The sequence below is a fragment of the Panthera pardus genome, unplaced genomic scaffold (genome assembly GCF_024362965.1).
Source record: "Panthera pardus isolate Hobbes unplaced genomic scaffold, ASM2436296v1 HiC_scaffold_17, whole genome shotgun sequence".
Classification (NCBI taxonomy): domain Eukaryota; kingdom Metazoa; phylum Chordata; class Mammalia; order Carnivora; family Felidae; genus Panthera; species Panthera pardus.
Window position 1 is genome coordinate 129,219,967 of NW_026526732.1, and position 16,641 is coordinate 129,236,607.

General features: G+C 38.4%; 1 protein-coding gene across 17 annotated transcripts in view; it reads right to left on the minus strand.

Moving 5' to 3' along the window:
- The window catches only part of FARS2 (phenylalanyl-tRNA synthetase 2, mitochondrial), a 619,002-nt gene that overhangs the window by 475,568 nt on the left and 126,793 nt on the right, over positions 1–16,641 (minus strand). For 13 of the 17 annotated variants that reach the window (XR_002072565.2, XM_019419846.2, XM_019419849.2 and 10 more), the window contains one exon: positions 1,865–2,499. Coding sequence is in view for 16 of the 17 variants with exons in the window: in XM_019419846.2 (XP_019275391.1) it covers positions 1,865–2,476 (612 nt within the window). In the remaining variant the exon portion in view is untranslated. Of the gene's footprint in view, positions 1–1,864; positions 2,500–9,964; positions 10,161–16,641 lie in introns of all 17 variants that reach the window. The other 4 variants (XM_019419838.2, XM_053904928.1, XM_019419840.2 and 1 more) reach the window with 1 other exon arrangement.

A 16,641-nucleotide genomic window follows, 5' to 3' on the forward strand; every position in this document is an offset into this window, starting at 1 on the left:
GAACTCTTATCAAACTATATCATTAGTTTTATATGTGTAGGTATTGTGTATAATTTTTTTAACTATACAGCAGAAAATACAGTAACATTATCAGTCCAGATTAGTCATGTTTGCTACCCACTAAATTGGACTGGACCCCAAATAAGAAAACAAGATGAAGATCAGTTTCCTACCCCTCTTCCTATTTTCCACCTTCCAAGGATTTTTCCTCCATTAAAATGCTAGCGTAAGTCTCGAAGCTTTCCCTGCCACTTTCAAGGCATTCAGGCTTACAAATTAGTGAGCACTTTCCTTTCTCGGTGTTTTAATGAGGTAAGCTGGGCTGAGCACCTGCCCGCTGCTGTGACCTGGACATCATATTACTAGCATACGTCTCCTCCAGGACATTAACTGTAGGTGACATTCTACCACTTGGTCTTATTTCCTCGACTTTCACCTGTCTTTGTTCACTTCCTTTTCATTGCCCAATAAACCCATATCCTTATTAATAGTACTAAGTCTGACTTAGAAAATAGACAGCTATTCCAACCAGTAAGAGTGCTCATTTAAGCAGCTCTGCAATCAAGTTTGGGTGGCCTTTTTGTGTAAAGCTAACCTACTGCTGTATTATCACAGACTCACAGGAAAACAGCACACCCTGAGGCAAACAGTTGTCTTGTATGACACGACTCATTTAATACAAGAAAACAATGGTCACTTATTAGCCTAGGGATCATATACTATTCCTTTCCATGTCCAACAACCCATTTAGCTTATGTTCACAGGAGGGAGTTTTGTGATGATAATCATCCCTCCTATTTCAATGAACACATTTGGAAGAAGTGCTAAAGGAGTAAAAGTAAAATACTTGCTGTGCTTCATTTAAGTCCATTTGTTTCTTACATAAAAAACAGAGAGGGGCACCTGGGTGGCTCAACTGGTTAAGTGTCCGACTCTTGGTTTCAGATCAGGTCAGGATCTCCTGGCTCGTGAATTCAAGCCCTGCATTGGGCTCCGCACTGACAGCACAGAGCCTGCTTGGGATTCTCTCCCTGCCCCTCCCCTGCTCATACTCTCTCTCTCTCTCAAAATAAATAAACTTAAAAAAAATAGAGACTTAAAAATAAATGAATGAAAGACTAGTGCTAATGCAGGTTTTTAGGAAACAGACTCAAGCTTTTAGGGATTTTCATAATTTGCCAAAAAAAATTTAGGAAATCAATATATTATGATATCAACTAACAAATGCAAGGTGCTGGGTGCTTTTAAGAATAACTAGAATATCAGATTTCTCAATCAAAAAGCGCTAAGCATCCACACATACACTTGAGGAACAGCAACAACTAAGACACCTCACAAAGAAAAAAATGTAAAGCACCTACAAATGTAAAGCAGGGAAGGGTAAGGGAAGAGCTTGGGGTAATAACAGTTTCCAATCTCAGCCAATAAATTGCCAGTCCCCTATACTGTATAAGAAATTCATTAACCTCTAATAGCATGAACACATAATTAACTCTTATGAACCGAGAACTAGAATAATCTGACCACAGATTTCAGCACTGTATGTTCCTCATTTTGGATTGAGGATAGATCTGAACCACTGACTATTCATTCATACGAAGAAATTCTGAAAAAAGCAGGTCAATATTGAAAGAATAAGGTCAGACAGGCAAAAACAAAAGCCCACTAATTTCTGTAGGTACCAACACAACAAATCAATCAAAAATATTGAGGCTTGGCCTGTACAAAGGAAATCATCAAGGATGTATAATACACAAATGCAAAATGAGATCAAGGACAAGTGGTTTCATTGAGATAAACTTTAGGGACTTCAACAAGAACATCCAGGCCTTCTGTCAAGGATAAGAAATGTCTCAAGACTCACCTCATGCTTCGAGAAGAGTCGGACGCCCTCCAGCTGGTGGAACACTGGGTAGTGCTGGGAGTCGATCTGGTCGCGCCGGTAGACATCACCCACCACCAGGAAGGCATCCAGCCCAGCACGCAGCAGGTCCCACTGGTGTGCGGACGTGTGAGCTCGCAGCATGTGAGTCCCATTCACGTAATAGTTGTCTCCCTTCTTCCGGCTGGGGTGGTCGGCTGGGATGAGTAGGCTGTCAAAGTTCTGCCAGGTGGTGACCACTGGAGAAAGGTCATCATAAACTGAGAACAGCGGAGTCCCAAAGCGGCCCACATACTGCTGGTAGAAGTGTTCCTTCACCCTCTCCTTGATCAGCCAAAGAGGGTGATGCTGCTGATTGTGCAGATTCCTACCAACCCTGGAGAGAACTTTCCGGGAGAGGTTGCTGTAGTTGTCCTGAGGGTAGGATTTGCCCAGCAGCTCCAGCACGTTGCCCGAAGCTCCTCGGGCAGCAAACTCTGAAGCAGCAGGTCTTGAGCCCACAGTTTGTTGATGATGGCCTTTGGAGACACCGCTGGCCTTCCTCACCAGGTAGATATGCACGTGGCCAACTCTCCTGAGTGTCGAACAAATCATTGTAGAAACTTATTTCACAGAGTCTGGAAAGAGCACACGTGCAAAGCACAGGTCAGGCTTCACACTGTAAAAAGTAAACATGTCCTTTGTGTCTCCTCCCAACCCCTCACTGTCCTGACATCTGTCTCCCCACGACCTCTTCCACACAGATCAAATTAAGGAAATCTGCTGCCAGAGGCTTAATAGTCACCGCTCTAAGTCAAAAGAACCTTGGACGTCACTTTTAGACACCTGCTCTCAAGTTGTCCTTCCCTTGTCCTTGAGTTTGAAGAAATCTTCCTTTATCACATCATGTCATGTCCTGAATCCCTTATGTTGAATAAAACTTTAAATGTGACAATTTCCTTGTATTTGGACTATTCAAGAACCAAAAAGTTTAGAGGGATCATCTAAAAGACAGGGAGGGCTTGGCTGACCCTAGCAAAGTCTCATTAATTAAAGGAAACACATGATTACATACAGCAGAACAAACAGATGATATTTGAAACAGCCATCCTGCACATTTCTGTTTATCCTCCTAACTACAAAGTTCTGCTTACCTGTGACAGACATGACTTCTGGATTATCCCATATATTACAAAATGTTGTTACGTAATGTTACAAAATTGTTATCACATTAAAATTTTTTTGATGTTTCAAATAAAATACACCACTTCAGGTGGTGGTTATTTTAGTTTTCACTTTTATAAAAACAAAAACAAACAACTTCAGGAAATATTATACAAAGTGATAGACTATACCAATGGACAGCTGAAGTTATTTTTATAAATGCAAATCTTTTCTGTACTCACATTTGGTCGTGTCATTTAAATGTGTGTCATACCACTGCAGCATCCTACCATTGTATTTTTGTTTTGCGAAAGAGCAAGTTTCTACTATACACCCACAATAAACCAGGAGAAGGGCTACACTTACATGGCTAGGGATACAGAGCAGTCAGAAAACAAAGCACTGACTAAATCTTTAAAAAACAAAAAATGCCTAGAATTTAATCTAAGAAGAGACCAAATTAATTAATTTAAGACAAGCATCATCAAATTTCACAGTAGAAAGTCACTTCAGAAGTCACCTGGCACAGGCCATTCAATGTCAAAGATGAGGTGGCTAAGATGGCTAAGTGGCTGACTCTTGATGTCGGCTCAAGTCATGATCTCACAGTTCATGAGTTGTGCACTGAGAGCATGGAGCCTGAGATTCTCTCTCTCCCTGTCTCTCTCTGCTCCTCCCCCGCTTGCACACGTGCATGTGCACACGTGCTCTCTCTCTCTCAAAACAAACAAACAAACAAACAAACAAACAAACAAAAAGGTGACAAAGACCCAGGTATAGCTGACTGAACTTTAGGGCACTGAAGAGTTAAGACAACAGAGGAAGAGTCTGGGCCACTAATGTATGGTCATAGAAGCAAATTTTAAACTGACTCAGGCATCTCAGTAATAAAAATCTTTAGATGTCATTTCCCTATGTTCATAAAAAAATTTACTATGAATTAAATCACCGAAATCACCTTCAAACTTTTAGAATTGTTTTTATCTATTGAGCTACTTTAAAGCATACAACCAAGTGGTTATTTTACTTTAATGGCCCTATAATCATACTAAGAAAGTACATACCTTCGTCATAGTAAGCTGCATTAGAAGGGAATTCTATTGTTCCACGTGACCATCAAAAGCATACTGAGCATGTACCCAGGAGCAGAGTGTAACTGGTTCAAAAGTGCAACTGAAAATATCTAGCTACAAGTTAAGTTATTGTGGGTGTGTGTGATTGCTTATTAGAAGCCTGTGCATTATACCTTTGCCAGAGACTACTGTCATGACACAAGATACCCGGGAACTCCCTGGATTTATTCGAATACGGCACTATTTTGTCAGTTGTTTCTAAAAGTGTTTTTGGGTGAGCTTCAGGGGGAATCTGTCTTCCTATGTACAGTATTCAGGGGCTTGTCAATGCAAGAGATAGGAATTTTAAATATGCATGTGCCACCTTATACATCTTGGCACAAACTCAGGCTGTTAGGTTATTAGCTACCTAGCTCAGCACCCTTGGCAAGACATGAGAAAGCATTTCTTCCCTCCAAAGGCATATGCTGTTACACAAAGTTCAGAATTCTTCTGGGGAAGGTGCTATTGGTGCAGTTAATCAAGGGTTGCTGACTGTCTTTTCCTTCTCAATTCCCAGCCCTTCACACATGCACTTCTAGGTTCTGTTCCCACATCTGTGCCCTATCCTCATGCCCCTTCTTTGTTCTCCTCACCCCACCTCTACCTTACTTAGGAAAGTTTAATTATCTTGTCTTCTTTTCCAGGCTTTTTATCTAATCTGCTCAGCCCTGGCATTATGTTCCCCACTGTGTATTCTCCCCACCTAAAACAATTACTTGGGTTTCTTTCTTCTATTATCATCTCTTACAGGGAGAGAATAATGATTATGATAACATTCCCAGTTCCATCCAGCAAGATTCCTTTCCTTTTGTCTCTGTCAAATTTCCTATAAGAGTTCAAGGGGCACCTGGTGACTCAGTTGGTTAAGCACTGGACTCTGGATTTTGCCTCAGGTCATGATCTCATGGTTCTTGAGACAGAGCCCAGCCTGGAGCTCTGTGCTAAGAACACGGAGCCTGCTTGGGATTCTCTCCCTTCCTCTCTCTCTATCCTCCCTCACTCGTGTGTGGCTGTGGCTGTGGGTGTGTATGTGTGTGTGTCAAAACAAATAAACATTAAAAAAAAAAAAGTTCATGTGGAAAACACAGGAGCCATGGGAAAATACCACCAATGGCAGTCAGACTTCTATTGATATGGCAGGTCTTTTATCTCATGCTTTCAACAACACTGTGAGGTAAGTACTATTCCTACCACTTTACAAAGAAACTAAGGCTTAAGCAGATCATGCAACTTGCAGAAACTCTTACATCTTCCCAAGAACAAAGTTCAGAACTCTGAGCAACTCAAGTACTTCTCAATCAATAGAGCCAGACTGTTAAATTCAAATCATACATCTTTAATTACCTCTCTTAACTTCTTTCTTATGTGAACATGATTACACATAATTGCATTTTAAGTGCACAAATGAATACAGGAATGAATAAATTAATACATCAAATAAAACCCATTAGTTTAGATAGTGGAAGTGAAATACTATTTAACCTAGAACCATAGGACCAAACCTGCCCATGTTCTGTTTTTTGTAAATAGCTTTCTTGGACTGCAGCAATGCCCATTCATTTATAGTTTGTCTGTGGTGGCTTCTCTACTCTTAAGGCAGAGCTGAATAGCTGCCAGAGACTAGGTCTTTAGCAGCAAAGACCTAAAATACTTACTATCTTGTTCTTTACAGAAAAGTCTGCTGAGCCCTGTTTTAGCTTAATTCACTGAAAAGTTCTTCCACACTATTAAGAATCTCTTCCTAGTCACAAATATATGCAGATTATAGAGCCACAAAAAGTAACAAAAGTACAAATGTGGATGTTAAATGTGCTAACATTGGTAGAGAAGAGACCGTGAGACCAACCGTGAGAAGAGTCAATACAATACAATGGGCAAAAGACCACACTTTGCAGAGACACCCACGTGGGTGTGACCCTAAGTTGGCCAGTCAGGCACTGCGTATTATCCTCAGACATACCACCGCCTGATCTTTCAGACTCTCAAGTTTCTCATGTATAAAAATTTAGAAAACAATACCAATCTCATAGTAAAAGAATTAAACTAGATCTTGTTCATAATATACTTAACCCAATGCCCAATATGTAAGAGATGAGTTGAATCAAGAGTTGGAAATGACCCAGAGACTTCTAGAGACCAGATAACAGAGAAAACAATAAAGTTATTCACTGAAGAAACACAGGATGAATTTTGTTTGTCTGTTCAAGTGATTTTCATATGTGTATTTGTGGTTGGAGAAGGAAATAGCTTTGGATAGGTTGAAGTTAAGAATGGGTTAAGACAGTCATGTTAGTAATTTCTAGGAATCAGTCTGTAGTATGGGTTTGAAAATGAAGTGAGAGATTAGTGCTAGAAATGTAGACCTTGAAAGTTATGTGTATAGAGGTAAGAGGTAACATCATAAGGGTATATGAGAATCCATGGGCAAGTGAGAACAAAAATAAAAATCGGCAAAAGACTGAACTCTTAGAAATTATCATATTTCCAAGGGAAGGGTATATAAAGAATAAGCCAGAAGAGAACCAAAGAGTACAGTATCACAGAAGCTAAGCACAATGAAGTTTTAGATGGAAACCAAGGTGTTTTCTGAACCTTAATGCTACTGAATGTGCAATCCTTAGCGTGCTATATTATTACTATTTGTCTTCTTGTTAGACTATGTGGTTCTTGAGAGTAGAACTAACTAACTCTCTCTCTCTCTCATGTAAATCTTTGTATACCCAGACTCTAGCACTACCCCTGATACTGGATAAAAGAGGAGGGAAGAAGTAAAAGAAGAAAAACCGAAAAGGATGGAAAGAAAATTGGTCAAAGGATAAAGCATAACAAAGAGGTTAGGCAAGGAGCAAAGTAAAGAATTATTTGACAAGATGATCATCAACAGGGCAATTTCAATATTTCAATGGCTGAGTGAGGACAGAAATCAGATTATAATGGGTGGGGGATAAACTTAAGAATCCCCCAGGCTTACACCAATGGGTTAGCAAGGCATAAAGAAATACAAAGCCATAGGATGCTCACACCCGCATTTGGGCAAACAAGACAAGGCAACCAAGAATAGGGAGGTGCAAAGGCATCCCAGAATAGAGAGGAGGTACAGAGTCCCCAGAATAGAAAGGGAGGGGCAAAGGCCCAGAAATGGGTACAAAGGTGCCCAATACATAGGTATATGAAATAAACAAGATTAGATATTCAGGGTGGAAGCACCCCCAATTTAGTACTATAGCAAAAAGCTGCTTTCACAGGAGGAAAGGACCAAGTTAGGTAAATAGGTAAATTGGGCTACAGACCACTGCACTGCAGGTGTAACAGCCCAGAGTGGAGATGATCAACAAAAAGAAAGGTGCTTTGTTAACTCTGAGATTATTTCCCCTGACTCATCCCCTAGGCTAGCTAAGATAAACAGAAGTGTTGCCTCATGTCTGCTGTAAACAACCTTCCGCCCAACTGCCCAGCATTAGGATTTTGCTTTGTATTAACCCAAACCCCTAACCCCAGATATCTTCAAGACCCCCTTTCCCTCACATCCACAAGGTAATATTCACAGATTCATTGTCTCTTTGTGCACATCCCTCTCCATGTTTGCAAGCCTTCTGATCCTAATAAAAACAGGGCGAGGACCCTTATTCAGGGCTCTTGTCTTTTCCCGGACATTAGCCATATCTCACTTTTCATCCTGCATCCCACTGTCTTGCTAGACAAGACAGAAATTTAGACCGAGAGTCACAATGTGACAATAATGGGTTAAGAAATGAACAGAAGATGTAAAAATGAAGGAGGATACCAATGAGAGAATAAATGAAAATATTTAAAACTTCTGAGACTCAAGGAAGGGAAGCTGAAGGAACTTTTAATAGATGGTCCTAATCTCTCAAGGAAAGCTGTAGATTTATAAATAAAAATACTGTGTATGATCTCAAATTCACCAAATAAATGTGATTTTTTTTTTCAAAGACAAATGCTGTAATTTAGAGTGAAAAGTTATAAATATTAGAAAACAGGGTCAGAGGAGGGCACTGTGCATGAAATTAAGGGGAATCCATTTAAGAGTTATTTGTAGAAAATAAAAATTAGGAGAAACATGAAAAATTTGAAAAAGTAAAAGGAAACTGATTTAGAGAAAGTATAAGCCCAGAATGTGTAGGAAAATACTAGAGAAACAAGGATGATTGATGTGGTTACTAGGAAGTCAGGAGTCAGCCAAAAAGAAGTACCTGTTAATTCGTGACCTGTCATCCAGGAACAACCTAACAGCAGAGAGCAATCACTAGAATATTTTTCTAGACAGACCCAAAGATTACTGATTTTTCATAAATAAATAAATATTTAATATACATTCTGTACAAATCCAAGAAAGTCACCAACCAAGGATTCTGGAGGCTGGTGGATATTGATCTGAATATTACTTAGTACCAGATAACCTGTCTTCCTGGCACAGCCTTAATTTTAACCCATTTCACTCCAATCTCTTGGGTCCCCAGAGCTTTCTTAACTGAATGTTAGGCCTACTTTTCGATCAACCAATCATTGTAAGTCAGAATATCCTACAGGAATATCCTATAGGAATACAGCACAGCTCCTTATCAAGAAGGCAGTATCGCTTTTGAAAAAATATGCATTAATAACAAGAATGTTTACATTTTATAAAATAGTTTCACATGCATTTTATTATTATTGATTCCAATAAGACCTCCTGCAGTACACATAATTATTCATCACAATTCACAGAAAAAGAAATACCAGTTCATAAGTGACATAACTCAATTCCCATGGATAAAAGTAGAAAATAGGGGCCTCGAATCCTTGTCTTCTAACTTTAAAATCCCATGACCTTTCCAATATACTCTAAGCCACTAAAGAAGAAAAATAAGATGGAGACAAAAGAGGAACAAAAACAAAGGTATAAATGATAGTTTCTTTAGTCAGTGGTAAAAGTTTTAGTGCAATAAAATAAATATAAAAATGTCATACATTGACTACATAAGGAACTCTGTGTACTTCTCACTCTACCATGACTTGAAAAAAATATGCTATAGGTAGTCACTACTACTAAAAAATGCAATGACATTTTACTTACAAGGACATTTATTACTTTATTACTTACAAGGACATTTTGAGATGTCTGCAATGGGCCAAAACTCTTTTTAAAAGGCTATTCAGGTAAGTTCATACTGACTTTCTTTTGATACATTTTCCGATAAACATCAGAAGGCAAAATCACTCTGCTGGCTTTTGAGTGAGAGCCTCAGAGCCCTATAAAAAGTGCTCACTGGTGTTGTTTGTTGATGATGGGAACAATGAAGATAAGGGGTCATCTCTTCCAGTGTACAGGATGGGCTAATTCATTCCATCATATTTTCCTTCCTTCTTTGGTCATTCCAAGTTCTGCAAACATACAGTATTTTAAGCTACTTTGACTAATTACAGATCACAGGACATAAAAAAAAATATTATGGTACTCTAAATGACATTTACTTATAGCTACTACATAACTTTGTGTTTATAAGAAAAAAATAAATAATTACAAATAATAAATTCAAACCAGAAAATAAATGAAAAATCTGACTGGAACCTGCCTTTTCTTTATTCTTGGGTATTGATAGTTGTAGAAATTACCTAACACCACAAGAGTCCTTCTTCTCTTACTTTCTGGTCCTCTATTTACATAGTCCAAAACTGTGGATTATTAGAAAACAAACTTCTGACTTGATGTCATTACTACCATGAGTAACTGTGCTGCACTACCCAAATCCGCCCTCAAGAGAGAAGGACTCATCCACCCAGATGCCCCTCAGGTTTCAGCCTTTTTTAAAGACAGCCTCACCTCAATAAAACTGCCTTGCCCAGGGTCATACAACCTTCCAGGAGCAGTCTGCATCCATTATGGTGGGTGGTTTGTTTCAGGAAAGGCTGGCTGACAGGCCCCCATGCAGGTGGCTGAGATTTTCGTTGGGACTGTGCGGAAGCTCAACTTCTCCCTCCGCCCAATCCAGCTTCTTCTCAGTCCCCCATAGGTGTTGCTGCCAAGAGCAATACCACATAATTAATAAGTGTCCTGCATGCTAAACTTCACCTCAGAGTTTGCTTCCTGGGAAACCCAGTCTGGGACACATTTAACAGAATTAAACCCTCTACTCTTCCTCCTAAAGCAGAAAGACAATATATTGAGCTTTATTTTGATGCTACCCTGACACTCATTTTCCTTGTAATCAGAGCAAATTGTTTTCTCTGCACTTAAAATACACATAAAATTTAAGTGTACAGTTCCGTGGCATTTAGTACATTGACAATGTTGTGCAACATCACCACCATCTATTCCTGGACTGTTTTTATCATCCCAAACTGAAACTCCGGTAAAAACAATTTTTTTAAATGTTTATTTATTTACTTTGAGAGAGAGAGAGAGAGAAGGGGAGGGGCAGAGAGAGGGGGAGACAGAGAATCCCAAGTAGGCTCTGTGCTATCAGTGCAGTGCAGGGCTGGAACTCACAAACTGTGAGATCATGACCCAAGCTGAAATCAAGACTCAGGTGCTCAACCAACTGAGCCACCCAGGTGCCCCCAAACAATTATTTTTAAAGAAAAATTATATAGTGACATTTAAAACTTTTTAACACCGTAAAATCCTTAAGGGAAGTGAGGCTAAAGTTCATCTTCTGCAAGTATCAAAAGCAATGTAGTTAGTTCTATGTTCCAACTTGGACAGAAAATGCTTCTTAAAAAATTGACACTGGAACCAAATGAGAGAAAAAAAGAAGTCCTAGCATACCATAAGCAGTACACCTTAAACAGACACTGGATCACTTTTTTGCAGCCCTTCTTGACAAATGGTGTTGTTATTTACAAGACAGAGCTTATTCTGACCAAAAACCAATGGTCCATGCCATCCAACAGAACTTTCTGCAATGACAGGACTGTCCTATATCCACACTGTCAAATATGGTAGACACCAGCCACATCTGGTTATTGAGTATTTGAGATGCGGCCAGTGCAACTGAGGGATTTCATTTTTAATTTTATTTTACTTAATTTTAATTGAAATTGGCCACATGTGACTAGTAGGTATATTAGGGCAGATCTAGACCCCCATATAAGAAAAATGAGGATTCTATAACCAAAACGATCAAAAATGATTCCCAAGATTGTGTTTTTAGTATATAAACTAGCTTCCAAAATAGTATATGGATTTCAGCTTATAAATAGGGAGAGCTATTCAATCTTCAGAAGAATTTAAAAAATTAGAAAACTAGAAAGGATCACAGAGATCATGAAGTCCAACAGTCATATTTTGTAGATACCAAGTCAAAGATTAGCTATATCCCCAAGGATGTGCAGCCAATGAGTCAGTCAGAGGTGAGAACATAGTGGCCTAATTCCCAGGTAAATGTTCCTTCTACTTCAACTTAAGTCTAGTTAAGATCTCACCTATAATGTAGAATCTAAAAAAGCAAGTACACAGAAGCATAAAGAGTAGAAAGGTAGGGGTGGAGTGGAGGGGGAAATGAAAAGATGTTGGTCAAAAGGTACAAAGATGCAGCATGACATCAACTATAGTTTATAATACTGTATTGAATACTGGAAATTCACAGAGAGCAGATTTAAGATACTCTCATTGAACATAGAAAAATGGTAACTATGTGAGGAAATGATTGTGAATTAGTTGGATTGTAGAAACCATTTCATATATGTGTATCAAAAAATTATATTATATACCTTAAATATACACAATTTTTATTTAAAAAAGTAAATTAAGTGAATTTAATAAATATATAAAAATAAAAAGGTATCTGAGGCATCTTGTTACATGGTCACAAATTATACTTGGATGCTTTTGGTTGTTCAATAGGCCACATGAGAACGCTGTAAACTGTCTTTACCACTATATATCTAGCACAAGTGACTAGAACTAGCAAAAATCAAGCAAATGTTTGTTGTTAGAATGAATGAATTTTGTAACGATTTAAACAGTCGGTCCTTTCAATTTCTCTCTAAGTCTTGTATGTAAATGAAACCAAGCAGCGCATTAAGTCTGCCTGACTGGTAATTTCTTCAAAGCACAGTTAGCAAACATGACCCACATATGGTCATAACCATACCAAAAAAAAAGAAAAAAAAGAGATCAGGCACATTCCATTAACCTCCAGTTTCTACCAAGAAATATGAAGCGTGGCTCAGTCAACACAGTTTATACATTTTACCCCACTAAAATAATGGTGGGGAAATGCCCAACTTCCGTTAACTTTTACTCATAAAAGGGCAAAGCAAGAGTACGTTTATGCTCCTGCTGAGTAGTATGAATACCAAAAAAAAAAGTCTCTAAAAAGGCAGCTATATTATTAGTGAGAGTGTTATTGGTGCAACCTTTCTAGAAGGGAATTCAGTAATACCAAGAGATTTAAAACTGTTCATACCCTTTGACAGGGTAATTACCTTTCTAGGAATTTATCACAAGGAAATAATGTAAATGAAGACAGAAGTTAAACACAAAGAAGTTTCATTATAGCATGATTTATAATACAAAAATATTAGAAACAACATAAACATCCCCCAACAAGGGAGTGATTAAGTAAATTATAGAACCATACAATAAAATATTATGCACTCATAAAGTATAATGGTTTCAAAGAGTTTTAATGATACAACCATATACTTATAAAGTGATAAATAGGATATAAAATTGTATGTATGATATGATCTTAACTATGTAAATATATATCTATACCTATAAATATACACATATTATATTTAGGAACTAAGCAAGATTTAATAGCTATAATCCCCAGTCCTTATTTTCTGTTTTGTACTTTTATATTTCTAAACTTTCTAAACAGATACTAAATTTTTAATTAAACTTTATTATGAAATATTGAATTATGATTATAAGAAGTTGTTTTAAAATATCTGTTGAGTTGAGCTCTAGCCATCTTAATTGCCTATACTAAACCCACTTATAACTACATCAAAAATACATGCCACCAGTATAAATGTAACATGGCCATAGCAATGACCCGCTAAGCAATTATTTTTTTAGAACAATGCAGGTAGAATGCTTGGCATGTATAAACTTCTGTGCCTTTCCAATTTCCTCTCCCTAGCTATAAATCAACTGTCACAATCACCATGCCAATCACTCAATGTTATTTCCCTAAGATATTCAGATTTTCTAGGAAATTAATGCCAGATCCTATACCAAATAAATGATTCTCAATTATACCCATTAATGAAGTCTTTAATGCATGTTAAAGCTAAAATGTTACATTGTATTTTGGTTAGACAAACATTTCTTTCTAAAGGAAAATTCTCACTAAAACTTAGTTCAACTAAGCTACTACCTATGCTTTATATGCAACTCATTGTATGGGACTGCCAGAGGATCGCAGAAAAGTATGGCAGTATTACTACCATCATGGTAATCATTAGCCTCAATCTGGCCATCTAATGATGGGCCAGCCCTGATACATGGAAGTTAAGAAGGCTTGTTCCAGTCTATCTCTTTATCATGGGTTTCTGGCCTAGCAGGCTCTCCTCAATTCAGTTCCCCCTTGTTTACTGTTATTACTGCACACTCACTGTTCAAGGGCCAAGAATTAACTCATGACACATTTTTCACTACAGCAGTTATGGGGTTTTACATCTGCTGTGATGTGTGTTTTTCAACACCACCAAGCACGTCTCCAGTTCTCTGCAGATACCAGTTGGGTGCCCTACAATTTACTGAATTCTGACATTATCTACCTGGAGATAGCATTAGATAGCGCAGGTTAAGAACTCAGTCCCACAAAACTGCCCCCTTGCCCCACTTTAGATGCCAATCACTAGTCTAGATGATGACCAGCTATAAGTCAGAGGTTCCCCCTCCTCAGGTTTTATCAATTTACTAGAGTGGAACTCAGGAGAATAGTTTACATACTATATTACTGGCTTATGATAAAAAGATATAACTCAGGAACATCCAGATAGAAGAGACACATAGGGCAAAGTTTGTGGGAAGGAGGATGGAGCTTCCATACTCTCTGGGCACACCACCATCCACATGACTAGCAACCCTGAAGCTCTCTCACCGCATCCTTCTGGGGTTTTATGGAGGATTCATTACATAGATCTGACTGATTAAATCAGTTGTCATGGTGGCTGGGCTCAATTTCCAGCCCCTCTGCCCCTCCTCAAAGGTCTTGTTGGTTCTCTTGGCAATCAGCCCCCATCCTCAGGTAACCTAGGGGCTTGCCAAAAGTCACTTCATTAATATAAACTCAGCTGTGCTAGGAAGGGTTTGTTATATGAGCAACAAAAGACACCCATTTTACCTTTATGTCCCTGGAGCTTTTTCTGGTAGTGGGGACAAAACTAAATATTATAACAAAAAATGCGACTATGGGTTACAATTACAATTAGAAATTACAAGGGCTGGGGCACCTGGGTAGGCTCAGTTGGTTGAGCTTCCGACTTCAGCTCAGGTCACGATCTTGTATTTCGTGGGTTCAAGCCCCACATCGGGCTCTCTGCTATCAGCACAGAGCCTGCTTCAGGCTTCAGATCTTCTGTACCCCTTTCTCTCTGCCTCTCCCCAACTTGCGTGCACTTGCACACTCTCAAAAATAAAATTTTTTTTTAAAAAGAAAGAAATTACAAGGGTTTTAGGAGCTATATGCTAGGAACATAGACTAAACCAAGTATGTATTTCTTAATTTAAATCTCATTAGCACATCTGCATTCATAATGTCACCGTCATCAGCACTACTGTCCTCGTGCTGGCCTGAATTCCAGCAATTTCCTCATCATTCAAGGAATGTACAAGAGGCACAACATTATCAAATTTAGCATCTATTCAATTTATTTAATAGTCTGGGTGATCAACTTCTGGCATAAGAAGAGAGTGTGACATAATCTTTTCATTAGTGCCATGGTTTCCTTCAATGTCTCCTTTGCAGGTTCAATTTCAAACCTCATTGTAGTCCCAAGTCAGGACCAAGCATTTGTTGTGTTGATTGATCAACCTCATTTCAAGCACTAGCAACTGCATCAATAGCATTTTTAAGGTTGAGTTCTTGTACTGAAAGTTGTAAAACCCAAGGAATCTATTAACTACAGCAAGCATGCAGATTACCTTTATTTTTTTAACATGTTTACTAACAGGAAACCTCACTTAAAACAAAATCAGGAAGTCTCAGGATGGGAAGCTCTATGCCCTTCCACTCTTTATCAATATCAATTGCAGACCCAACAAGAAAAGCCTGACTTGACCTTACTGGGACTTGACCTTACACATGGAAGGAAGCTGAAGGAAGAGATGCTTTCCTCATCCCCAGGTAACAGCTCAGCCAATGAGAAGCCACCATACTTGGAACTCTGAGTTTACTACAAGGAACTTTTAGTTCATAACTGCCTTCCCAACTTACTCATTTTCTCCTTGAAAAAGCTTGCCTCTCATTTGTTCCCCAGACTTGCCTGAGGTTTTGCCTCAGTTCAGTTGTCCTGGGATTGCAATTCTCTTTTATCCTCAAATAAATCCATCTTTTGCTGCTAAAATAACTGGCAGTTTTTACTTTTAGAGTTATCAGGGGCATAAAATTCTTTGGTCACCAGGCTCTATTAAATGTGTCCGTTAAAGATGTCACATTGTTGGGTTAGGTAGACGTCAAAAACATTACTTTTCACAATAAATTGAAAAGTAAGGCTGTGTAAACTAGTTATCTAGGAACAACAAAATTCCTTTTTTCTTCCAGTCCAGCTTATCATTAGTCAGTTTGTACTGCTGATTCAAAGGAGTAATAAACTGTTCAGAAAATACTTCTCTGGTTAGCTCTGCTGTCTTCTGTAAATAATAATTTCTAACTAAAATGCATGTATACTCATCCCCCCTTATTCATGGGGAATATGCTCCCAAGACCCCCCCCCACAGTGGATGCCTAAAACTAAAGACAGTAATGAACCCTATAAATCCTTTTTTGCTATGCATACCTGTGATAAAATTTAACTTGTAAGTGAGACCCAGTAGAAGATTAATAACAATAAAATAGAACAATTATAATAGTATGCTCTAATAAACGTTATGTGAATGCCCCCCCTCCTTCAAAATTGTTAGAGAAGCCAAGAACACACAGTTGAAACTTGGTCAAATAGGACAAAGGTCTTACAAATTAAACTACATACACCCAGGTCCTGGTCACCATAGCCAGAGTTTTTCCTCCTGAGACTGAGACTATCATGAAAAGGACCATATGCAAATGAAGTCAGTCATCAGAGACAAGACCACACATTATCTAGATAGCTGTAGCTTGGAGAATAAGTAGGAAAGTTATTCTGGGAGTGGTTCTGTTCAATACACAAAGAATAAAATCACCAAGAGTCCAGCTTGGCTGTGCAGAAGATCAGAAGATATGGTTTTGCAAATTCTGGAAATAACAGGGCACCACAAAAATTTATCTCCTGCTGGTTGAGTTGAAGTCAATATAAATAACCTGGATGTTTAAAATATAAATATTCACACTTTGAATGCCAAAT